This window comes from Salvia hispanica, chromosome 4, assembly GCF_029641045.1.
Source record: "Salvia hispanica isolate PSC_SH4W2 chromosome 4, Shi_PSC_v1, whole genome shotgun sequence".
In the NCBI taxonomy this organism is placed as follows: domain Eukaryota; kingdom Viridiplantae; phylum Streptophyta; class Magnoliopsida; order Lamiales; family Lamiaceae; genus Salvia; species Salvia hispanica.
In genome coordinates, this window is record NC_142695.1 from 6582202 (window position 1) to 6608871 (window position 26670).

At 35.6% G+C, this 26670-nt stretch overlaps 4 protein-coding genes across 9 annotated transcripts; 3 read left to right on the plus strand and 1 right to left on the minus strand.

The window, feature by feature from the left end:
• Positions 1 to 1832: 1832 nt before the first annotated feature.
• LOC125194443 (putative E3 ubiquitin-protein ligase RF4) lies at positions 1833 to 5710 on the plus strand. Its single transcript, XM_048092663.2, has 4 exons — positions 1833 to 1932; positions 2175 to 2222; positions 3539 to 4676; positions 4906 to 5710. The coding sequence occupies exons 3-4, from the start codon at positions 4248 to 4250 to the stop codon at positions 4924 to 4926; spliced, it is 450 nt and encodes a 149-aa protein (XP_047948620.1). The 5' UTR covers positions 1833 to 1932; positions 2175 to 2222; positions 3539 to 4247; the 3' UTR covers positions 4927 to 5710.
• A 7708-nt stretch (positions 5711 to 13418) lies between these two features.
• On the plus strand, positions 13419 to 17189 carry LOC125192853 (putative E3 ubiquitin-protein ligase RF298). Of its 4 annotated transcripts, none has more exons than XM_089069963.1 (4): positions 13419 to 13559; positions 13784 to 13846; positions 14973 to 16314; positions 16545 to 17189. In XM_089069963.1, the coding sequence occupies exon 3, from the start codon at positions 15221 to 15223 to the stop codon at positions 16100 to 16102; it is 882 nt and encodes a 293-aa protein (XP_088926089.1). In that variant the 5' UTR covers positions 13419 to 13559; positions 13784 to 13846; positions 14973 to 15220; the 3' UTR covers positions 16103 to 16314; positions 16545 to 17189. The 4 variants fall into 4 exon arrangements, with proteins under 4 accessions (XP_088926089.1, XP_088926087.1, XP_088926088.1 ...); XM_089069961.1 differs by having other exon boundaries at positions 13419 to 13522; XM_089069962.1 differs by having other exon boundaries at positions 13421 to 13522; positions 13803 to 13846.
• A 1520-nt stretch (positions 17190 to 18709) lies between these two features.
• Positions 18710 to 21108, minus strand: LOC148927148 (uncharacterized). Of its 3 annotated transcripts, none has more exons than XM_089070273.1 (5): positions 20871 to 21108; positions 19889 to 20126; positions 19698 to 19818; positions 19331 to 19624; positions 18710 to 19205 (listed from the first exon to the last, which is right to left on the minus strand). In XM_089070273.1, the coding sequence occupies exons 2-5, from the start codon at positions 20122 to 20124 to the stop codon at positions 18789 to 18791; spliced, it is 1068 nt and encodes a 355-aa protein (XP_088926399.1). In that variant the 5' UTR covers positions 20125 to 20126; positions 20871 to 21108; the 3' UTR covers positions 18710 to 18788. The 3 variants fall into 3 exon arrangements, with proteins under 3 accessions (XP_088926399.1, XP_088926401.1, XP_088926400.1); XM_089070275.1 differs by having other exon boundaries at positions 18710 to 19202; positions 19367 to 19624; positions 20871 to 21101; XM_089070274.1 differs by having other exon boundaries at positions 19367 to 19624; positions 20871 to 21100.
• A 4350-nt stretch (positions 21109 to 25458) lies between these two features.
• LOC148927149 (F-box/FBD/LRR-repeat protein At1g51370-like) lies at positions 25459 to 26151 on the plus strand. Its single transcript, XM_089056501.1, has one exon. The coding sequence runs from the start codon at positions 25459 to 25461 to the stop codon at positions 26149 to 26151; it is 693 nt and encodes a 230-aa protein (XP_088912627.1).
• The last annotated feature ends 519 nt before the right edge of the window (positions 26152 to 26670 follow it).

Sequence of the window (26670 nt, forward strand, 5' to 3'; positions counted from 1 at the left end):
CAATATAAGGGCATCCGCAATGGGGCGTACGATGCATCGTCCGCCACTGCAGCATTGCGGACGATGGGTTACCCATCGTCCGCGCCCGATACATCGTCCGCGGACGATGCGCGGAGGATACCCATCGTCCGCCACTGTGGAGCGACGCGGACGATGGGTCACGGACGATGCGACGCGTTTCCCTTTTTTTTAAAAATTTTTATTAAATTTTCAAAATAGAAGTAAAATACTTAGGTGTCGCTTAGGGCGGGCTATAGTCCGCCCCACTGCAGGTGGAATAGGAGGAGGATAAAATGCTGACGTGGCGGTGCATAGGGCGTCGCTTAGGGCGTTCCATTGTGAATGCTCTAAAAAAGAGTAGTGATTTAGAGACATAATGTCTCTATGACATAATACCCTTATGTATATTTTGATATAATACATTTTATACTATGACTAATTTACTCTAATGCTATTTTAACATCAAATCAATTATCCTTGTCCAAATTCCTACTCTTCTACGCATGATTATGACTCATCAAATTAGGAAATTTAATTAAGTATCCTCAAAATGTCTCAACTTATTTCATGATATGGTAAATGCTTTAGAAAAATATACTACTAAACATTAACTATACAGATTTAAAATATTAAATGAATGAGTGAAAAATATGTAATTAACTAATTTTTTGTTTTTGAGGTTCAATCGTACGTTCTAAAAAAATTAAAGTTTGAAAAATAGAAAACTAAAATAAAAATTGAAATTCTTATAATGAAAATCATAAACTCAATTAGTACTATGATACTATATACTGTATCAAATTTAAATTTGTAACATGATATACTGGATTGAGTTAAGAATTCTAATATTTATTAATATAAAGATAAAATATTAAATATATTGTCCTAAAATACTGAATAGATTAGGGGTGGGTATTCGGTCGGTTCGGTTAACAACCGAACCGACATGTCGGTTAACCGACCCCAAAATTCCATCAAAAAACTAACCTGAACCGAACCGATCTTAATTAACCGACTCGGTTAGAACCGGTTGGTTATTGGTTATAACCGAACTAACCGAATCGGTTAAAATTTAAAATACTTTTTTTCAATAATAAGTGAAGATTATTCTATTTTTTACATACTAATTCTTAAGCACTTTATTAACTTTAAAAGATCTTATTTTTAAAATAATGTTTAGACACTTGACTTTGAGATATTTGATAGTGACACAAATTAAAATTTAACTTTTTTTTACATTGCAATATGACTTATGAGACTTTAACAAAATTTGGAAGTAAATTACAACTTCTTCTATTGTGACAAAATTTTGAAGTAAATTTCAATTTCTTCTATTGGGACAAAATTTGAAAGTAAATTACAATTTCTTCTATTGTTAATTAAAAATATAATAAAAATTAAAATTATTTATGGTTTTAACTTTTAACTTGTTATCTATTTATTTATTATTATTATTATTATTATTATTATTATTATTAATGAAAAGTGATATTAAGTCCAAATTACAAAATTAATCATAATAAAAATAATTTAATTTACAAAAATAATATCTTCTTTATTGAACTAATCAAAAAAATTAATCTTAATATTAGAGTTAAATTGTGTTTCATATTCAAAGTTTGTTCATTTTCATAGTATTTATAAATAACACACTGCACTACACTATATAATTTTATTTATTGTCTTCAATTAAATTTTATGAGTAAAAAATCCCAAATAATATTTCAAAATAGATTCTACTAAGATGCAGAACGACGTCGTGTATTGGCACAGTAGCGCCAACTCCCTTTAAATAGCAGACAGTACACCGCTTCTACTCTTCTTCTTCCGAAAGATTCTTCACAGAGAGAAAGTGAGAAGATACTTCACTTGGAAATTCACACAAACTTGGAATTAGGGTTCGATCTATCACTTTGCAATTCACACAATTTTGTGAGTGCCATTTTCAACTTGTTAGCATTTCAATTTGGATATTTATTGCGCCAACTTTATTAATCATCGTCTTGGTTAATTGTTGTTGTTCATGCGTGTTTTCGAGCTTTTAAATTTTTCCATTCCGTCTGCTCTTGTTTTGATTTGGTTTTGGTGTGCTTTGTTGATGATTTTGCTTGGTTAAGTGGGCTTCTGTTTGATTAAGAATCATTTTATTTAAAATCTGTGTATTTCTGATCTAGGCAGTGAAAGGAGTTTATGAAAAGGTGAAGTTCGTCGAAGCTTTGCAGGTAGCTTCATTCTTGATTGTCATTATAAATTTTATTTATCATGAACTGTTGGTAATTTATGTGTGGAAAAATTATGAATATTTGTTGCTTGTTGGTTCTATTAAAAAGTTATGTCATAGTACCTTGTTTTCAACTTTTCCTTGGATGATGAAGTAAGCATAATTGTTTTTTGAATTAAGTAGAGAACAATTTTATATATACATTCCTCTTATGTTTGATTTCGATTTTTCCTTTTTTTATAACTTATTTGGATGTCGTACAACCGTTACATAGATACACTTTTGTCGTGTTCCGTGGATACAGATTAGTCGTTTTTTTCCGGTGGGGATACATAGATAAACATTTGTTGTGTTGCGTAGATACAAATGGAGTACTTGGTTTTTGGTGGGGTTACATATACATACATTTGTCGTGTTGCCTGGATACAAATTAGTCGGGTTTTGGGGTTACATAGATATATATTTTTGTTCTGTGAGTACAAATTAGTAAGTTATTTGGCGGGGATACATAGATACACATTTGTCGCGTTGCATGGATACAAATTAGTCGGTTTTTTTGGTGAGGTAACATAGATACACATTTGTTCTGTATTTCCGTTGCGCGGATAAAACTTATGGCTGTTTTTTGGTGGGGTTAAATCGATACAAATTTATCATGAATTCATGATGCATTAACACACTTGTTGTGTTGCATGTATAAGGATTAGTCGTTCATCTTTTGGACGTGGACATCGGTCGTGTGCATAGATATAGATGAATTATTCTTTTGTTTTTGGCTGGGGGAGGGGTGCATAAATGCACATTTGACGTGTTTTACAAATACTGATAGATGTTGTTTTGTGAAGACTTAAATACTCAATGCAACACGAAAGATGGGGTCCTCCCAAACAAAAGAAGGAATGAAAAATCTCTATCTTTGCAACGCGACAAATATGTTTAAGTCATGGTGAATTGTATTTATGAATCTGTTTGACACACTGTTCATCTTCTTATAATCATGCTAACTAAACTGGCACTTCTATTAGTTCTGTCCCATCATCAATTGTGAAATTTAATGCGATATAACCCCAGTTACTGTAATTCAGAATAAATTTGAATAGCTTCTGTTGCTGGAATTGTCAATTGATCATTTATTGCTTAATCTGACCTAGATTTTATGATGATTGCTGATGATTTTTATCCATAATATTTTCTCTATTGATCAAGATAGATTGTAATTTGCTTCATGGATTAAATCGAATACCTTTTTTTTTTACAATAAACTTCCTTTTATATGTCATAAGCTCCTATTACTGATATTACAATGAACATCTACAGCAGGAAACTTTTAGATATCGGAGCTGACGGAACTTTTAGGTCTAAATTGAAGTGGCATTGACAGTAGTGGTGATTGTGCAGTGGTGGAGTCTCAGATCTTTTGTTAAACAAAAGGGTAGAAATTGAAGGAAATTTGTATCTGATTTCTCGCTGAAGCATCAATTGCGTCTCTGGCTGTATTAAGGAAATAGAAGGAATCTGTATCTGATTTTACAAATTATTTGGGTTCCATAATGGAGTGGTCTGAAGACACTATTAAGAAGCAGGACAAAGAAGAACTTCGAGGGTCCGGCTGGGATAATCCCGTGGCCTGTCATATTGAGGAACTTTTGACAAAAAGTTTAAGTTCAACATTGTGCAGTGCAACAAAGAAGATTGTTGAAAGTGGGTACACTAGAGGAGTTGCTGAGACGGCCATTTTATATACCAGCCTGTTCAATGGTAGTAAAGACACTGCATTCAATGTTGTCGACGGTGCTTTCACCATACTAAAGAGGGAAAAGGTGATGAGTTTTGCATTGAAGTTTACTGTATTTGAGAGGTTGCAGAGCCTAGTAGACTACACATTACTTGAGATGATTTGTGTGCTTCGGGTGGTTAGGCCTTCCTTGAGCGTATCAGAAGCAATGTGGCGCCTATTAATTAGTAATTTGAGCCTCGTGCATGCATGTGTAGCGGATGGAGGCACTGTGCGTGGTTCTTGTAGGTCATGCAAGTTGCACAGAGGCTTGGGAAGGACCGGGCAGAGTTGAAAATGTTTAGGAAAGAGAAAGAAGAGGAGAAATTGAAGAAGGAAAAACAAGCTTTGGTGGATAGTACCATAAAGCAGCTGTCGGAAATGGAGTACTCCATGACCAATGCTACGGGTCAGATTCAGGTGGATAATTGCACCATCGCTCGCCTTAAGGAGGAGAATGCTCTGTTGATGAATGACATGGAGGTTGCTAAGATGCAGGCGATGAGGGTGGCCGATAACCTGCATTCCGCTATGGAAAGAGAGCAGGAAACCCTCAGGAAAATGCAGTCATTGGATGCAGAAAAGCCCATTATCCAAGACCAACTCACGGATGTCAAACACCAGATAACTGCACTCAACAATCGACTAGAAAAAGCTAGAGGCCTCAAGGATCAGTTCAAGGTATGGCATAAATTGTTTTTTTTTTCTTTCTGTATCAATTTGTTTAGCAGTGTATAAACATCTTGCCTCTTATGTAGAGTGAGTTCAGTTTCCAAACTATGCACACACACGGCACACACACACACATGCACACACACTCACAATACTTATGTCTTTGTGTTTGTGTTGACATTAATAAATCATAATCCGGGATTAATGTACAAAAGTTTTTACCTTTCTACCATTTCAGGCTTTGTGGAAGCTGGAGTAGAAGGAGGAAACAAAAGCTCAAAATAAAATTGATTCCTTGTGGAGGAAACTAGAGGAAGAAGAGGTTGCGATGAAAATAGAAGCAGAAAACATAAAGCAAGCAGCCGAAAAGGAGATGTAGAAATGCACAGAAGACATCAAGAAGCTTAAGAAAATGGTCATGGAGCTGAGTCTTGAGTCTGAAAAGTCGATGATAGAAACAGTCAACATGGGCTTCCCGGGATCACGGCTTCCTAACGCGATGGAAAGGTTTGCCGTCTTTCAGGACAACTTCAATGAGGCTCCAGATGTGAAACCAGAGAGGGAGTGCGTCATTTGCTTGTCAAACGAGATCGCTGTGGTTTTCATCCCGTGTGCACATCAGGTTCTTTTCGCTTAGTGCAATGTGATCCATGAGAAGCAAGGGATGACAGACTGCCCTTCTTGCAGGACGGCCATCCAAAAGCGCGTCTCTGTTAGTTATCGGCCTGATTAACACCTCAATTGGTTGCAGTTGATGCCCCTTTATTGCGTTAAATACAAACTACAGTTTGAAAGAATTCAACTCAGAAAAAGGTTTAGGATTCTGGTATCTGAAAGGGTTTAGAATGCATAAATCATAGAAAAGTTTACCAAGTAATTTGCATACAGGGGCACTAAAATGCGCATACAGGCACTAAAACGCACACGCTGGCACTTATTTTTTATTAATTTTATTTATTTATTTTATGTCTCAAATCTGTATGAAAATCACACCTTAAAAGAATTAATACTAAAATGGGATAAGAGGTGTTTCAACTTTTAAAGTTTGTTTATTTTCATATATTTATAAATATCAAACTGCACAATATTTTCATTTATTGCCTTCAATTAAATTTATGCTTAAAAAACTCCATATAAAATTTTAAAATAGATTCTACTAAAATGCAGTACGACTTCGTGGCACAACAACTCCCACTCCCTTTAAACTGCAGACACCCTTCTTCTCTACTTCAAAGAGATTCTTCAGAGAGACAGCTCAGAAAATATCAAAAGGGGGTGCGTTTAATCCATTACTTTGCAATTCACATCATTTTGTGAGTGTCATTTTCAACTTATTAGCATTTCAATTTTAATGTTCATTGCACCAACTTTATTAATTAGCACCTCAATTGGTTGCAGTGTTTAGTACAAAGTACACACTGCAGTTTAGAATTCAAGAATAAAAAAAAAGGTTCAGAATTATATTCATGAATGAAATTAGGGGAGATGGTTTTCCAAGTATTATGCACACGCAAGCACTAATACACACACACAAGCACTAATATGCACACGCAAGCACGTGCACACTCCGGCACAAATATGCACACACAAGCACATGCATACACATGCACAAATACGCAGACACTGGCATTTCTTAATTTTTTTGTATGCCAAATCTGTATAAAAATCTCTCCTTTAAAAGAATTAATAGTGAAATGGGATAAAAGGTGCTTGAATTGGCATCATTAAATATTTATAATAATTTTGTCGTTGGTGATCATTTATATAATCAAATTACAGAAGAAAAACAATTTTAGAAATATTTAGGGTTTGTCTGGAAATGAAATCTATAGAATGATTTCCGCACATAATTGAATCATGGTAGTCGGTAGCGTTCCTTTCTTTTTCTAAATTGGGCGTTTGTAAGTACATATTAGTTACTATCTTCGTATACGAAAATTAGTCTTGTTTTTTCATTTGATCCGTCCATTAAAATTAGACTTTATTAATTCATGGTAAATATATCTTTCTAATGAGGTGAGTTTCATTTTCACTATTAATATTTCAATTAATAGTGAGATGGTTTCCCAAGTATTATGCATGCGCAAGCACTAATACGCACACACAAGGACTAATATGCACACGCAAGCACATGCACACACAAACACAAATATGCATACACAAGCACATGCATACGCAGGCATAAATACGCACACACAAGCACAAATACGCAGACGCTGGCACTTCTTGATTTTTTTTATGTCAAATCTGTATAAAAATCTCTGCTTTAAAAGAATTAATAGTGAATGTGATAAGAAGTGCTTGAATTGGCATCATTAAATATTTATAATAATTTTGTCGTTGGTGATCATTTATATAATCAAATTACAAAAGAAAAGCAATTTTAGAAATATTTAGGGTTTGTCTGGAAATGAAATCTATAGAATGATTTCCGCACATAATTGAATCATGGTAGTCGGTAGCGTTCCTTTCTTTTTCTAAATTGGGCGTTTGTAAGTACATATTAGTTACTATCTTCGTATACGAAAATTAGTCTTGTTTTTTCATTTGATCCGTCTATTAAAATTAGACTTTATTAATTCATGGTAAATATATCTTTCTAATGAGGCGAGTTTCAGTTTCACTATAAATAATTCAATTATATATGGATGCATAATATAGCAAGTATGAGTATGCGTCTAATTTTCAGTCGTCTTTGTATAGACCTTGTTGATTTTCTAATAATTTTCCTATCTAGGGATTTGTGTGCTTGATTTTCAGTCATCTTTGTATAGAAGATGTTAGGTTTTCTAATAATTCTCCCATCTAGGCATTTAATTTTTACGCTAAATTGGTTATGTTTGTGTGTAATTTTGACCACGTGAGATGGAATGAAATTGTTTGTCTAATAGGTAGTACGTTGTTATATTTTCATACTCGTATTTTTAATGTATTTGTATTATTCTAAGTTGTGTAATTTTACATTTAATATATACTCCCTCCGTCCCGCTTAAGATGACACGTTTTCCTTTTTAGTTTGTCCCAACTAAGATGACACATTTCCTTTTTTGGTAACTTTCTCTCTCCAATTAATACACTCAACCACTTTTTCTCACTCCTATTAAAATATTCATCTTTCTTTATCTCTCTACTTTAATACTTACATTCACCTTCTCTCTCTCCAATTAAACACTTTAACCAATAACTCCTAAAATCCTGTGCCGACTAAGCAATGTGTCATTTTAGCCGGGACGGAGGGAGTAATAAATGTTCTATATAATTATATTAATTAATAAATCTTACTATTATATTATTTATTTTAATTTAAGCTATTGGCAAAGTGTTGTGAGGTTAGTGTGTAATTTAGAATAAATATATAAGAATCATAAAAAATAATAAAAAGTAAGTGAGTGGAGAATAATGTTACTGTTTGATATGCCATTTACATCCACGTGAGTTCGAATTATTATAAATGGATGTAGCGAAATCATTTTTTGATATGACATTTACACAAAGTGGATTAGAGCATCCGCAACGCTGCCTCGTTGCGGCCTCGGTCTCGTCTCGACGAGACGAGACGGCATCGAGACAGCGTTGCGGCTCCCGTCTCGTCTCGACGAGACGAGATATCTCAACGCCCGACGCGTCCCGGCGAGGCAAGCCTCGAGCTGGCGAGACACGTGCCCGGCGCCACGTGGCGCGCGCGGGCTGCTGGCGTGACGCCCACTCGCCGACCCGCGAGTGGGCGTTGGATTTATGACGTCATAATTCAATTTTTTTAAAAAAAAAATCAGATTTTTCAAAAAAAAAATTAAAATTAAAATAAAAAACGGTAATATGACCGTTGAATGGCCATATTTTTAATTTTAATTTTAATTTTTTTTTTATATTCTATATATACTCTTCTCCATTCTCCATTTTACACACAAACACACATCTATTCTCTCATCTCTCTTTCTTTCCTCTCCAATCACTTCTATAAAATCATTCCTTTATTTTTTTATTCTCCCAAATTTAATCAATTATGGATCAATTTGAGCAAATGCGTCGAATAATGGAAAAATCGCTAGAAGAAGATCGACGTAGGGAGGAGGAAGCCGCCGCGCCTCCTAGGCGACGCTGGACATACATCCACCGTAACCGGGTGGAAGCTGCCGCAAGGTTGGAACGTGATTACTTCAGTCCGAACCCGGTGTGGGGAGATATCTACTTCCGTCGCCGTTTCCGTATGTCACGCCCGCTATTTTTGCATATCGCGAATACATTGGCGGCACGGGAAGAGTTCTTCAGAGAAGGGTTCGACGCTGTTGGCCGTCCTAGCCACACGACGCTCCAGAAATGTACTGCGGCGATCCGTCAGCTTGCTACTGGACAAACGGCGGATGCGTTCAACGAATACCTGCACGTCGGAGAATCCACTGGGCGACTTTATTTGTTGAACTTCTGCAAAGGCGTCCGGGCAGCCTTCACCGCCGAATTTCTGAAGAAGCCAACCACCGCAAATAGTCAGTTTCTGCTCCGTCTTCACGAACAAGTGCACGGATTCCCCGGATGCTCGGGAGTGTCGATTGCATGCATCGGCAATGGAAGAATTGCCCTGTGGCGTTGAAGGAGTCATACACGAGCGGCCACAAAGGCACCCACCCCACCGTTATACTCGAGGCCGTCGCCGACTACCGGCTATGGATTTGGCATGCGTATTTCGGGGTCCCCGGCTCGAACAATGACATCAACGTGCTCAACAACTCCGACCTCTTCGCTGAAGTTCTGAATGGTAAAGCGCCGGCCATCAACTTCGTCGCTAACAATCGCCAGTATAAAATGGGGTACTATCTTGCCGACGACATCTATCCGAAGTGGCCAACCTTCGTGAAGACGTTCAACAGGCCTACGGACGAAAAGCAGTCTCTTTTGGCGCAGAAGCAAGAGTCTGCTCGCAAGGATGTGGAGAGAGCGTTCGGGGTTCTCCAAGCTCGATGGAACATTATCAAAGCCCCGGCTTGACAGTGGTTTATGGAGAATATGGTCGACATCATGTATACGTGCATAATCTTGCACAACATGATTGTCGCCGACGAAGGACCTGAGGCGGGAAATTGGTTCGACCCTGAAACCCCCGGAAGCTCAACCGCGAGTAGTCCGCCTCGAACGGGAGTGCATCCGTCTTTGCAAGAGCGGTTGTCTATTCGGGCAAGGACACGTGATTCTACCGCCCACGCCCAACTCCAGGAGGATCTAATGGAGCACATTTGGGCAAAATTTGGCAACCATTAGATGATCGTCACTAGAGAACTCCTTCTTCTGCTTCTTTGCCTCCATTTTTTTTTATTTGAGTTTAAGTGTGCAATTTGTAATTTCTAGTTTTTTAATTATGTCTTTTTTATTTTTTTAGGTATTTTAAATTGTAATTTTATTTTATTTATAATGAAGTGTGTTTTTTATTAATTGAATTTGTTGGAATTAAAAATAAAAAATGAAATCGAATGAATAGTTAAGAGATGGTTAAGAGATGGAGGGATGCAGGTGCTGTCTCTTAGTTAAGAGATGAGTTGAAAAGTACAGTGGGGCCCATGAATAGTGAAGAGATGAGACGGTTAAGAGACAGATAAGAGATAGCGTTGCGGATGGCCTTATGATTCTACAAGTGGTTGGAGATGCCAAAATTTTTGAAAACAAAGTTTCCAACCAAACACTTAAAAAAAAACTTTTTTTCACTTGATCTAAAATCAAATTTATAAAACAAAAGTATTAGTAAATAGTACGGATTATAAAATCTAATGGAAATTAGTCAACTAAAATCAATTTACTATTAATTCGTATTCTGTCCGTCTCTCATTAATTGACAATATTTGACTTGACATGGGTTTTAAGAAAATATAGTGGAAAGTGGGTGGAAAAGGTTGAGAATGTGAGTCCTACTTTTATATATTAATTCTATAATAAAATATTAGTGGATTGAGTTAGAGCATCCACAATAGTGGACTAGAGCGCGGACTAGCTAGTCAACAGACTAGCCGCTAGTCCACTATTGCGACCGGCTAGCGGTTGACGGACTAGCGCGACGGATGACCTCTCGTCCATCGGATATGGCGCTAGTCAGCTATTGTGGGATCCCGACGGACTAGCGATTTTTTGATTTTTTTTTCAAAACTCTATATATGCAGGTTGTTGCAGTTCATTTTCCCCGTATTCGTGTCGAAATTATGTATGTTTTTTTTTAATTATGTAAGTTTTTTTTAAAATTTATATAAAATAGTTGAATTTTCCCAATATTCGTGTTGAAATTTTAATTCCGTATTTGTATGAATTTGTGATTTTGTTTGTTGGGATGTCCTAGAGTCCTAGTTCTAGTCCACTATTGTGCACTGGATGTCCTAGTGATGTGACAGTGCAGTGGCTAGTCCTAATGACATGGCAGAAAGTGTTTTTGGCTAATCCTAGTGCTAGTCCGTCGGCTAGTCCAATCTATTGAATGTGTGGTCTTAATAAAAGTAAGGTTGCCAATTAATTGAGTACAGACAAAAAAAGGAAATTAATGTCAATTAATAAGGGACGAAGGGAGTAATAACGATTATCTAGGTAAATACTATTAGTACGTATTACTCCATCCGTCCTAGATTAAGAGTCACTTTTTGCCATAAAAGTCCGTCTCAGTTTAAGAGTCACTTTTAAAATTTTCCATATCTGGTCATACAATTTTACCCCATTATTCATCAAAATTACATATATAAAAATGTCATTATCTACATTAAAATAAATCAAAACAAAAATCAAAAGTCAAAAGGGACCCACCTTCAACCAACTCCACCATCTTACTTCATTTATTACACACTTCAACTATTTCTTAAAATCCGAGTCATAACAATAAGTGACTCCAAATGTGGGACGGGGGGAGTATTTCACTATTTACATCGATTTATTTTCTTGGTTTTTTGAGATGTCCAACCAAATACGTAAGGTCTAACTATAATTTTGTATGCAAGGAAGATAATTACAATGGAATTATCTAGAATAAGGAATTAAAATAGAAAATTGAATAATGAGAAAAGTATAGAAAAACATCAAGAAACCGGAAAGAAAGATTAAGAGGAATTGTGAAAAAAAAAACTAACTATTAATCCAATAACTCAACTTCATTATCCTGGATTTCAACTCTTAGGTCCAAATTATTATTAATAATTTTGGGATTATTTTTGGTATTTGCATCACTGAAAGCAATTGTGGCATGTTATTTTTCTAAGATGGAGTGAGTAGTTATTTTTAAGTAGGTTATTTTCAGTTAACTAATTAACTGCTCAGTTATAAACGTTCAATAAATAGGTTAACCGATTACTAATCTGTATTAGTCACACTTCCTAATTTTGGAGAATTTCTTTATCAATTAACTAACAAAACGGTTCGTTGATTAGCAGAATCGGCCAGTTAATGAACTCTAATTAAATTAACCCATTCGTCGTCATAATTGTAACAAAATAGAAGAAAGTGAACAAGATTTGCTGAAAATTTAGATCTATTAATCCAAAACAATTTCATCATACAATTCTGTAATAACTAAACAAATTATATAATTTAAACTAAAAATCAAACACAATAAAATCAAACAAAAATCCCACCACTGAATACAAGTTCACCACATACTTCTTCGTGGCACAATTTTAAACAAATGAAAAACATGAAATTCTACATTTAATTCTAACAACATGATACTTGTGACATGTGACGTGTGACGTACGTCGTGCATTTTTGCCCATAGAATGTGGAATGTACGTTGTGTGACTGGAAACATGCATTGTGGACTTAGATTTTGACGATTAGTCTTTGGGTTGTTCTTTGATCTATTTGTTCGAACTCAACTTAATTATGTTGGACCACAATAGCACACCGATTAGAAATGACATAATTTATGCATGGGGTTCATGCATGCATATATGGTTGTCTAGGTGAGTCTCTCTGAATGACCAACAACGCCAACAATAGTCCAAGTCCGTTACCTAGAAGAAGTGCAATAATAATAATAATAATAATAATAATAATAATAATAATAGTAATAGTAATAGTAATAGTAATAGTAATAATAGTAGTAATAGTAATAATAATAATAATAATAATAATAATAATAATAATAATAATAATAATAATAATAATAATAATAATAATTCATTTTTATTAGGATTTGATGTGCATAAACTAAATAGAAAGCAATATTAGTATCATCAAATACAGGAAATGAAATATCATTCAACTCTAATAATATTAAAATGATTTATAATTTTGAAAAATTCAAGAAATAAGAAATTATTTTTCTAAGTTAAATCATTCTATTATGATTAATTTTTATAATTTGGTTTAATATTATTTTTCATTTCAAAACTTTATTTTCAAAATAATTTATACAAGTATAAATAGTTGTGAAGATAAAATTTTTAATGAAAAGTGATATTAAATCCAAATTACAAAACTAATCATAATAAATTAATTTAATTTACAAAAACAATATTTTCTTTATTAAACTAATCAAAAAAATTAATCTTAATATTAGAGTTAAATTGTGTTTCATATTCAAAGTTTGTTCATTTTCATAGTATTTATAAATAACACACTGCACTACACTATATAATTTTATTTATTGTCTTCAATTAAATTTATGAGTAAAAAATCCCAAATAATATTTTAAAATTGATTGTATTAAAATGCAGAACGACGTCGTGTATTGGCACAGCAGCCCCAACTCCCTTTAAATAGCAGACAGTACACCCTTCTTCTCCTCTTCTTCCGAAAGATTCTTCACAAAGAGAAAGTGAGAAGATACTTCACTTGGAAATTCACACCAACTTGGAAATAGGGTTCGATCCATCACTTGGAATTCACACCATTTTGTGAGTGCCATCTTCAACTTTACTAATCATCGTCTTGGTAAATTCCTGAAAAATAGTCAGATTCTTCGTCTTCGTTCCTGATGTTGTTGTTGTTCATGCGTGTTTTCGAGATTTTACATTTTCTCCCTTCTGTGTGTTCTTGTTTGGAGTTGGTTTTGGTATGCTTTGTTGATGATTTTGCTTAATTAAGTGAGCTTCTGTTTGATTAAGAATCATTTTATCTTTTGTCTCTTATTTAATTTCCGTGTGTTTCTGATCTAGGTTTGTTCGACTGTTTCAGTGAAAGGAGTTTATGAAAAGGTTGAGTTCGTCGAAGCTTTGCAGGTACCTTCATTCTTGATTGTCATTATAAATTTTATTTATCATCAACTGATTGTTGGTAATTTATGTGTGGAAAAATTATGAATATTTGTTGTTTGTTGGTTCTATTAAAAAGTTATGTCATATCTTGTTTTCAACTTTGACCTGGATGATGAAGTTATCATAATTGTTTTCTGAATTAAGTAGAAAACAATTTTCATTTATACTTCCTCTTATGTTTGAATTCGATTTTCCTTTTTTGATAACTTATTTGGGTGTCATACAACCGTTACATAGATACACTTTTTTCGTGTTGCGTGGATATGGATTAGTCGTTTTTCTGGTGGGGTTACGTAGATATACATCTGTAGTGTTGCCTGGATACAAATTAGTCGGTTTTTTTGATGTTGTAACATAGATACACATTTGTTCTGTACTTTCGTTGCGTGGATAAAGCTTAAAGTTGTTTTTTGGTGGGGTTACATAGCTACATATTTGTCATGATGCATTAACACATTTGTTGTGTTGCATGTATACAGATTAGTCGTTCATCTTTTGGACGTGGATAGAGATCGGTCGTGTGCATAGATATAGATGAAATGTTCTTTTGTTTTTGGTTGGGGGGAAGGGGTGCATAAATGCACATCTGATGTGTTTCGTAGATACTGATAGATGTTTTGTGAACAACTTAAATACTCAATGCAACATGACAAATGGGTGCCTTCCAAACAAAAGAAGGAATGAATAATCTCTATCTTTGCAACGCGACAAATTTGTTAAGTCATGGTTGTATTGTATTAACGAATCTGTTTGACACACTGTTCATCTTCTAATAATCATCCTAACTAAGCGGGCACGTCTATTAGTTTTGTCCCAGCATCAATTTATGAAATTTAATGTGATCTAACCCCAGTTACTGTAATTTGAATATCATCAATTTGTTGGCATGTTCAATTGATCATATATTGCTTAATCTGGCCTGGATTTAAATGATGATTGCTGATGATTTTTATCCATAATATTTTCTCTATTGATCAAGATAGATTGGAATTTGCTTCATGGATGAAATCGAATACCTTTTTTTACAATAAACTTCCTTTTATATGTCATAAGCTCCTATTACTGATATTACAATGACCATTTATGGCAGGAAACTTTAAGGTATCGGAGCTGACGGAACTTGTCGTGTGAGTAAGACACACGAGTCGAAATTGAAGTGGCATTGACAGTAGTGGTGATTGTGCAGTGGCGGAGTCTCAGATCTTTTGTTAAGCAGAAGGGTAGAAATTGAAGGAAATTTGTATCTGATTTGTCGCTGAAGCATCAATTGCTTCTTTGGCTGTATTAAGGAAATAGAAGGAATCTGTATCTGATTTCACAAATTAATTGGGTTCCATAATGGAGTGGTCAAAAGACACTATTAAGAAGCACGACAAAGAACTCCGAGGGTTCGACTGGGATAATCCCGTGGCCTGTCATATTGAGGAACTATTGACAAAACATTTAAGTGCGATATTGTGCAGTTCAGTGAAGAAGATTGTTGAAAGTGGGTACACTAAAGAAGTTGCTGAGAGGGCCATTTTATATAGCAGCCTCTTCAAAGGTAGTAAAGACATTGCATTCAATGTTGTCGACCGTGCTTTGACTATACTAAAGAGGGAAAGGGAGATGAGTATTGCAATGAAGTTTCCTGTATTTGAGAGGTTGCAGAGCCTAGTAGACTACACATTACTGGAGATGATTTGTGTGCTTCGAGAGGTTAGGCCTTCCTTGAGCGCATCAGAAGCGATGTGGCGCCTATTAATTAGTGATTTGAGCCTCGTGCATGCATGTGTAGCGGATCGAGGCACTGTGCGTGGTTCTTGTAGCCAGGAAGCTTCTGGAGACAGCCAAACACTTCCCCAGGCTAAGGATTATTTCTCTTCAATCCGGTTCGATGAAACTATGCAGGAGTGCATCATTGAAGATATTAAAGATGAAGCCATTCGGATACTAGTCCCCCACAAGTGCAAGATAGAGAAGGAGATCCAAGGATGGACTGAGTGGGCTAACGAGAAGGTCATGCAAGCTGCACAGAGGCTTGGGAAGGACCGGGCAGAGTTGAAAATGTTTATGCAAAAGAAAGAAGAGAAGGAGAAATTGAAGGAGGAAAAACAAGCTTTGGTGGATAGTACCATAAAGCAGCTGTCGGAAATGGAGTACGCCATGACCAATGCTACTGGTCAGATTCAGGTGGATAACTGCACTATCGCTCGCCTAAAGGAGGAGATGATCTGTTGATGAATGATATGGAAGCCGCTAAGTTGCAGGCGATGAGGGTGGCTACTAACTTGCATTCCGCTACGGAAAGAGAGCAGGGGACCCTTAGGGAAATGCAGTCATTGGATGCAGAAAGGGCCATCATCCAAGACCAACTCACAGATCTCAAACACCAAATAACTGCACTCAACAATCGACTAGAAAAAGCTAGAGGCCGCAAGGATCAGTTCAAGGTATGGCATAAATTGTTTTTTTTTTCTCTTTGTATCAATTAGTTTAGCAGTGTATAAAATATTGCCTCTGATGGAATTAGAGTAAGTTCAGTTTACAAACTATGCACACAGAGCACGCACACGCACATGCACACACACTCACAATACTTATGTCTTTGTGTTTGTGTTGACATTAATAAATCATAATCCGGGATTGATGTACACAAGTTTGTACCTTTCTACCATTTTAGGCTTTGTGGAAGCAGGAGGAGATGGAGAACACAATAACCCAAAAGAAAATTGATTCCTTGAGGAGGAGACTAGAGGAAGAAGAGGCTGCGATAAAAATAGAAGCTGAAAGCATAAAGCAAGCAGCCGAAAAGGAGATGCAGAAATGCACAGAAGACATCAAGAGGCTTCAGAAAATGGTCATGGAGCTTAGTCTTGAGTCTGAAAAGCCGATGATAGCAGCATTCAACATGGGCTTCCCGGGATCGGGATCACGGCTTCCTAATGCAACGGAAAGGTTGGCAGTCTTTCAGGGCAACTTCAATGAGGCTCCAGATGTGAAACCAGAGAGGGAGAGCGTCATGTGCTTGTCAAACGAGATCGCTGTGGTTTTCATCCCGTGTGCACATCAGGTTCTTTGCGCTAAGTGCAATGTGATCCATGAGAAGCGAGGGATGACAGACTGCCCTTCTTGCAGGACGGCCATCCAAAAGCGTGTCTCTGTTAGTTATCGCCCTGAATAGCACCTCAATTGGTTGCAGTTGGTGCCCCTTTATTGCGTTTAATACAAACTGCAGTTTAAAATGGTACTAGAACTTTGAAAAAATTTAAGAATTCAAGAATCAAAAAGAGGTTACGAATTCATGAATCAGAGAAAGATTTACCAAGTAATGTGCACACAGGGGCACTAAAAGAGGCACACAGGCACTAAAACGCACACGCTGACAATTTTTTTTTAATTGTCAAATCTGTATGAAAATCACCCCTTTAAAAGAATTAATACTGAAATGGGATAAGAGTTGAGCATCCTATGAATTGGCATCATTAAATTAAACAAAAAGTTTATGTAAAGCCCAATTTGTTAAAATGTTGTATATCAAAATACTGGATTAGATTAATGGTCTTCAGTTATTGTTGCATCTTTTTGATACTTTCGTCGAATAATGGATTATTGGCAAAATAATGGATTAGATTAAATAGTATAATACGTATTATTTCACTATTTTCATCGAATTAATTTCTTGGTTTTATGAGATTTCCAAATACTAGAGTTTATATACTTTTTGATGCAATGCAAATAATTACAATGGAAATATCTAGAGTAAGGAATTAAAATAGAAAAGAAATTATGAGAAAAGTATAGGAAAAATACCGAGAAATTGGAGAGAAATATCAAGACGAATCGTGGCAAAAAACTAGCGAAGGAACTAAGCAAGCTTACAATCATGAATCCAACATCCAATATCTCAACTTCATAATCTATTAATCCATGATCCATTGCCTAATATCCATGACAAAAAAAAATCCACTGCAAAAAACAGCAATTTTACACGGACTATTATTATGTCGGTGAACAGTATTAACGGCGGAATGAAGTTAGACGGAGGAGGAGGGTGTCGAAACGAAAATGAAACTAGACGGAGAATGAGGGTGACGAAACGAAGGGAAAAGAAGTTGGTGTCAGGGGTATGCGTGACCACGGGACCCATAGGTTCACCTCCCGTTGAATGGGTTGTTTGGACACGTGACATAATTAAACATGTGGTTCAAGAATGTAATGTTTACATGATCAAATCAGCATATAATGTTTGCTATAGCACTTGCACTACTTGCTCATGAGGACCAAATTTGCTTAACTGTTTGGTAAAACGAGAGATACCAAGCACTTTTCGAACACCAAAAGTGTTTTGTATTGCCTCGTCGGAATATTTTCAAGTACTTTGGATTTAAAGCGAAACATTTCCGAGCACTACGTTGTACTCAGATCATTCGAGCAGCTCTAGCTGCTCGCAATTTACAAACAATACTTTGTGCAATATCCGAGCACCCCTATGTGGGTTATGTTGAGTTGTGACCTACATGTGTTTATCGCATGGCCCATGTTATGTCCACGAGCATGCTGATGCTCAGAATTGTGGGAATTTTTTTAATATAGTTATTATTATTTTTTAATTATAGCTACGTCATATTTCTTTTTAGGTTGTGCCACAAGCTTTGAGTCATTTCATTTTTTTTTGGCAAAAAACAATACATTTCTTCACACTTACTTTATTATCTCTTCGTCTCTTTATCTTTCTCATTTCTACTTTACCCTTACTTAACTCACTTAAAACAATTTTTTTTAAATCCCGTGCATAAAAGAATCGTCTCTACTGTAGAGGGACGAAGGGAGTACTAAATAAAAGAGTAAACAAAATTTAAATGTTCTTAAACAAAATAAAACAAAATTATTTTACAATTCATTTGAGTTCAGAATGCTTGGGAGACTATTTCTGTCCTATAATTTGTTGGCACTGTTCATTTAGACTCTTCATTTCCTCCATCAATGCTGCTCTTTGCTTATCAGACTCCGCGTACACTTTTGCAATTTCCTCCTGCAACTTGAGTTCCATCTCGTTTGCCACCTGCTCTCGAGCTTCTCGTGCTTTTTGCTCGAAGAGCTCATCAATCTTGATAGGCTCGATGTTGGTTGTGCCCACAGATGCGGACGAGGTGGTAGCAGATGAGGAGTGTGTGCTCTTTGCCTGTCCAGTGCTAGAAATCTTCATTCTCTTCTTCGCATTCCCATAAAGTTCCATGAAAATGGCATAATGATCTGGGTTCTCTATCCCTTGAGTTCGCAGTTCTTCAGCCCTTGCCATAACATCATCCTTCAAACAATAAGAGCGCTTCCCGTTATTCTGCTGAAAAAAACATTAAAAAGGAGTCAAAAATCAAGAAAAGTAGAATAAATTAATCAAAAAAATATAATCAATAACAACTCAGAAAATGAAACAAAGTTGTTAGGCAAATGAAACAGAGGTGTTACTGTGTCTTCCATAGGCCTTCTCCTACCCTGGTCTACCTTTTTATAATATGCCAAGCACGTCTCACAAGTCGGATCATGCGTCTTGCAAGCGTCATTGTAAGCCTTCCACAAGGCATCGTTATACGCCTTCCAAGCGTCAGTATAAGCCTTCCACAAGGCATCCGTGAAGTAGGCCGGTTTCTTCTTCCCCCGTTTCTTCAATTTGTTGATGTAGTCACGGTACTTAACTTTACATTTTTCAACAAAAGCTTTCTTGTACAGGTCTTGATCATAACCCTCCGTATTAACTCGTTTCTACAAAATAATAGAAAAATATTAATTAATCTAGAACTCCATAATTGGGTGCAAATATAAAATGAACAATTACCTTAAACTCTTCCCAATAAATATTCATGTATTCATCAGAAAGATCTTTGTGGCCTATCGGGTCAACTATCTTCTTGAAAGCATCATTACATATGTCGGATACATCGGAGGAAGGAACCAACCTGCAATCAATGGATAGTTATTAACTTCAAAAACAATATGAAAAATGTAAAATATTATACAATCACTTACTTTTCACCCTTGAGCTTTATCATTTTACGGCCATGTTCATCCTCCATACACGGTAAAGTGTAAAAATCATCTTCATCCCATTCACTCCAATCAAAAGAAGAATCTGCTGTATCTTCCTCTTCTATATTATGATTATTATCAGGTAACAATATCATTCGGAACATCTCCAGGACACACCGTGGCAAAGAGTCATCAGAAGGTGAAGTTGTGCTTCCTGTAGATGCTTCTTGAGACATATCTACAAAGTAGACAAAGCACAAAAATAAACATCAATTTGCCATTAGCCTTGACAACTATCAACTCATGACAAAACAAAACAGAATTCCAACTCATACCAAATGGAGTATAACAAAATAACATGTAATTAATGGCACATAAACTGTCTTCAGCATTAGGTATAGTCATAGACAAAGTATTTTGGTAACTACTTGAGTTTAGAACTAGTATCAAACCACCAGTTCAGTTAAATGGTAGAAATGGATGCCCACAAACTCGATGTGATGTGCCACAGAATGAAAACAAAAGGAAAATCAACAAATTCCCAAAAGTGCAGGATAATTTCATCATCATTTTTATGCTGGCTGGCTCGTCTCTTTCATTAGGTTAGTGTTGTTATTTAGTGATGCTTCTGGAGAGTTAAAGACTCTAAAACTCGCTTAAAATGCATTTTCAAATGTCCACTTGTCTAATTAAACAAAGTTGTTTGTCAAGCTTCTTCCCGCATCAAATGCAAGAGGTATATCGATCTAAAATAAGTACACCTAATCAACATTCCTCTACGCTTTCCCGAGCAGAAGCTGTAAATCTCGCATTTATCCAATCTACACATCCAACTCATAAACACCAACATCAGGTCTCTAATAGCATAACTCAAACATTAAGCAAAACAATGCATCCCAATTTGCACCAAAATTAAACGAAATCGAAACATAATTCGTCAAAGCAAAATCAAAATCAAAATCAAATGAGAAAGGGATTGCACCTTAGAAATAGAGAGACCGGCAGCGCGGGGAGGCTCTCGGTGGCGGTGGCGGTGGCGGTGGCGAGAGAGACCGACTGTGGCGCGAGAGAATGGGGGATATCGAGGGAGGGAGATCGGCGCTGGAGAGAGAGGAGTGAAAGAATAATTGCCCTAATCTGCACTATTTAGAAGAGTTACATAACGATAAACAACACTGCTCGCAAACATATGCTCGGAAATTATTTTGAGAAATAATCATATTGGTGCAGTTAGCTCTTTAATGTTAATTCGATTATTATTTCGAATTTAGGCTTCACGAACTAATTCTTCAAAATAAAACACTCATAAACAGAATTCATCTACATATATAAGTATAATAAAATTAATAAAATAATCTAAATAATTAAGCGTTACCACTTTTTGGCTTTTTGCTATCACTAGGTATAAAGCGCTCTTTTTCATCTACTATATACTATATACTCGTTTTCCCATTTTATTCCGTCGAGTCCCAATTCACTTTTATCAATAACTAGTATTAACACCCGTGCTATGCACGGGTCATATAATTTTCTCAAGTGAATATGAATTTGAAATAATTAACAAAATAAGAATATTATTATATGTACACTTCATAAAAAAAAATAAGAATGTGCTTCTCTCATTCTACTCTAAAGGAAGTATTTCCTATTCGACGTGTGATTTTATATATTTTTATTTTATGAGTTGAGTGAATAAAAAATAATACTCCGTCCATCCCAGTCCAAGTGATACGTTTCATTTTTGGATTTGTCTTGGAAAAATGATAATAAATACTTAAAGTGGAGATATAGTAATAAGACATCAAAAAAGAGGAAATGTCACTTATAATGGGACAAAGAGAGTACAATCTAAAACTTTATTTTAGTTATAAAACTTTCAAGAATTAAAAAAATAAAAAAAAAATTGTTAACTATTAAACTTTTTTTTATCATTATATACACTTTATAAAAAAAGAAGAATGATCCTCTAGTCGTAATCCAAACAAAAAGATTTCCTATTCGAAACAAAATTTAATATTCCCATTATCCCATTCTAAGTGGGGCATTTCTGTTCCTACACAAAATTTTATGTAGTGTTGTTTTGTTAGTTAAGTTCAAAAGAGATGACAAAAGTAGAGAAAGTGGTATTTTTATCTTTAGAAAATGTGTTATTTAGAATGAGGCATCATAGAATGGGAAATTGTTCACTTAGAATGAGACGGAGAAATAATAATACATTTTGTTTGCTCGATTTTCAATTAATAAATAGGCGTAATTCATAAGTTATTGGGAACAAAGACATACATTTTCATATGAAATATTTTTATTAGAATTACTATGATTAAGTTGTTCTAACTCATTATTATCAGCATTATCTATAAAATAGGACAATCTAAACTTCCAACAACTTCACCTACAATACAAAATGGAATTTCATTACTTTTTTCTCTTCGTCGTTCATACTTTACCAATTTTTCTCTTCTTCTCTCTTATTTTACCATTTTTTCTCTTCCTCTTACTTTACCAAATTGTGTATTAAAACCCATGCCGTTTCAAATGTTTCTATTTTTAAAAAACATAGGGATAAACACAATGACTAATAAAATTGAAATTGGCCCTACACATTATTAACCCAAATTTGATTAACTTAAGATTAAACTAATTCACTTAAATCGGACAATTCAAATACATTAGGATTTATTAATACTATATAGTACTACATACACCATATAAATACATTTTCCTCTCCATTTCAAGCGTCGTCTCCACCGACGACACCCTAAACATGCTCTGTTTTCACGAATAGAGTGAAAAGGCGACGGCGACGGCGACAACGATATCACACACTCAGTCGGCGGTGACTCAAACGCACTCTCAGTCGGCGGCTGCGTGTTCCACTCCAGTTGCTCAACCATGAATTTCTTATTTTTTCATTTTTCGGCGACGGCGTCATCAACGAAAAGGTATCCGACTCCGTTCTAAACCGTGAAATCCCATAGATCGACCAAATCCATCCCCTACTAACACAGAAACCCAAAAGTCTAATTAATAAAGCTAAATCAAGAATGACACAGAAACTCAAGAGTCTAATTAATAAAGCTAAATCAAGAGTCTAATGGTCAATCCAAGAATCTTGAAGTGTTTTACCTTCTTTATTCAATGTTTTAATAAAGTGTAAGAGATGTTTCACATCCCTATAGTTAATAAGCAAGTCTAGAAAGTTTCCAATACTTGGAGGGATGTTCCAAGTTTGCCTATATTTAGGCTACGATTTACATATTGAAGGAGAAACTTGATAATATATTATAATTTGAGCTATTTGCTTGTTTGAGAAAAGGATTCTTCTTATTTCTTTGCTCTATATTCGTAGGTGGATTCCTAGTGAATTGAGAGTGTTTCTTTTGAGAAGAGGATTCTTCTTATTTCTTTGCTCTGTATTCTTAGGTGAATTCCTAATGAATTGAGAGTGTTTCTTTTGAGTGATTTCTATATCATATCCTACTTCACCATATATTTCCCGGTGTCACCTACAGCATACAACTACAACAGAGGCACCATTAGGATTTCTTCCGAACCCTAGCAAAAATATGAGGAAATTACCTCAATCTTCCGAAAAAGGTAACGGCTTCTTGCACTTGCGTTCATTAATCAGCACAAATCCCCTAATTCTAAATCAAATTTTTAAAAAGTTTTCTCAAGACGTTTTTTATATTAACAATGCATTTTCCTAATTCAGTATTCAGTGTGCTGCTTGAGTGGCTATATATTCGAAAACTTTAGGATGTGTGAAATAACACTACTAAACGGTGATTTCTAAATACTTAAATCACACAGTTCTCTTAATTGTAGAAATTGGACAGTGCCTCTACCTAAAGAAAAAATGAGAATGTAAAGAAGATGCTATCAGAAACTCACATGATGCCACCACGGGCCAGAATCATGTTATGGTTTCTCCCTTAACTACTTCAATCAGAAGAAGACTCTCTTGTTTCCGCTACTGGCCAACCATCAGGTAATGGTTGTTCCTTCCTGGTGTCCTTAGCAATCCTGGCCTGAGTTTTAACGGTGATAACTGATAACCATTAATATTTCCTTATGAAATGGAGATTGGTGAATAAATACCTCTAATATGGTGTTTTTTGTTTTCATTTGAGCAGTTAGTGTACAAACAGTGCTTGTTTGGAAGTGGTAATTATAAAGAACCGAAAGTTCCTTGGTAAGTCAATTTGGACATTGGTTTTCTAAATTTTTAAAATAAATCTTCACCATTTTAAATATTGATCATACCTGCAGCAGTCTTTCCAAGATTCAATACTGCACTTGTCTCAAGATATAATTTTTGTTGTTTTTCTTATTTTTTATTCTATATCCCACCCCAATTCATTATACCGTTTGTAGATTTACAGAATTTTTCTTAAATACAGTGTCATGTATGCCATCTCTTTAACCAAACAACAATATTTTAAATTTTTAAAAATATTTCATGTGCCCACTGCTGAAGATATTATAGAACATTTTTTGGAAATATTTCAATTTCACTCTTTCCAATATTCAATAGTGCACACTTAGCTCAAGATTTAATTTTTGCTACAGAATTTAGTTAACCTCGATAATAAAAAAGCTTTTGGCATTTGGGTGGAAGATTCAAGGAGATGCTTGTTTTTGCCTTTTTCACATCTTTTTATCGGCATTCATCTTGCAGGAATACCTAAGAGAAGAAAAGAAACCCTATTAAGAGACAAAAGCAGTGGATGAATTAGAAGAATTCTCGATTTTCAATTATTAGTTATTATTATTATTATTATTATTATTATTATTATTATTATTATTATTGTATTGTATAATTGTGATGTACTACTATAATGTGTAAGTAGTTCTAAAATTCGGTAACAAAAATAGGCCTAAAAAAAGAAAACAGGCAAATATAGGCCTAGAAAAGAGAAAATAGGCCGCAACTCAAGAAATTATTTTTTTCCCCAATTGAATTGTAAAACACTCACGCGCCCTAATAAGTGTGTTAGACTAAAAATCTGCCAAAAGAGATCTTAACATAAGCTTTAAAAAAAGATAACATAAGATTCTACATTAAATCATGATGTTTCCCGCCAAAACATGCCTCAATGGCATTCTTGTGATTTTTAATACAATTCTCCCTTTATATTAGTATAGATAAGGTTCCCCTTCTTCCATTAACTCATTCTATTCACATTTCATTTAAAAACTACATTTATTCCACTAACTTTTTTCCTGCCATTTTTCTTAACCTTTCTTAAAATCCTCTAATAAATAAATGGGACTCTAAAAATATCGCTTGGGATCACCTACTACTTATCCACTACACCCCTCACAAACATAAAATATGATGATGGGTCCATTATTTATGTTTGTGAGGGATGAAGTAGGGGATGGTACAGGAAAAGTAGTAGGTGATCGGGACCGACGGAGGGAGTAATCTTTATCTTAATCTAAGATTATTCGTTTGATGATGTATATCCATATCAAAATTCGATTTGTTTCGAGATTTGGAGGTATAACCCTAAACTCATCATAATAAAACTGAAAATTGATCTATGGTTTGTAAATGTATTGAGATGGAAGAATTAGAGAAGTGTGTTGTTGATCGATTTAGCGAACTACCAGACTCGTTAATCGTTGAAATTCTTTCACTGACGCAGCTAAAAGATGCCGTCGCCACAAGTCTTCTCTCCAAACGTTGGAAAAACCTATGGACCACCATCACCATCCCCTCCCTCGACCTCTCCCAGCAACACTCAAACTCTCTCGCACATTGGAAAGGTCCCAACATTCTCAGATTCAACCTACATGTCTATTTCTGGTCCGCCGATGGTAGCGATGAGTCGCTTTCTTGGATGCGCCAATTTAATCGGAAGCTGCCTTGGACGGACGATGCTAGCGATCTCGATTCGTGGCTGCTTTTCGCCATCGAAAAGCAAGTGCAAGAGCTATATATCTCTACCTATACTCCCCCATGCAAACACTTTCACCGATACTCGGCACCCCCGCCTCTGTATTCATGTTCCACCATCACGAAACTATCCCTTCGCGATTGTGATCTCGAGATTCAGGACAATGTGGAATGGGGACACCTCAAGAGCTTATCATATTATGAGAAGAAAAATTGCATGAGTTCAGAAGCCATGAACAAAATTCTCTTGGGGTCTCCTATGTTGGAAGAGTTATTTTTGGACATTTGTGTGATTAGAGGAAACTTCGATATCCGGTCTTCTAGTCTGAAGACGCTTGTAGTCGGGGATGGTTTGTGATAGGGGACTCAACGACACTGTAATACAGGACGAGGAGAACATGCTGCATGGGCAGCCCGAACCTCCTGCAACAACCAATGCCGAGGTAGCTACGCAACTCAAAAAGCACACCGCAAAGGCGAAAGAGGTGCAGCAGCCAAAGAAGGATCGTCCCAGAAGGAATGCCCCCAAACCGACTCGCTACCGTGACTTCACGCCACATTAGAGATAGCAGATCTTTTATTATTTGTTGCTTTATTTAATTTCCCTATTTTTGGATATTTTTGTTTAGAATATTATTATTAAATCTTTTCGGGTTTTCTTCTTGATTCTTTCCCGAATCGTAGAGTCGAATCAAGCAGGGTCCGGACTCTATATATAGAGTCCATTAGAGAGTCAAAATTATCGAGAATCAAGAAATAAAAATATCTTCTTCTCGAAACCATGTGTTTGGAATCCTAGTTGCTGCTAGGGTTTGTGTTTTTCTGTTATAATTTGTGTGCTCTTGAATCGGTAGAATTGAAGTTCTATCAATTGGTG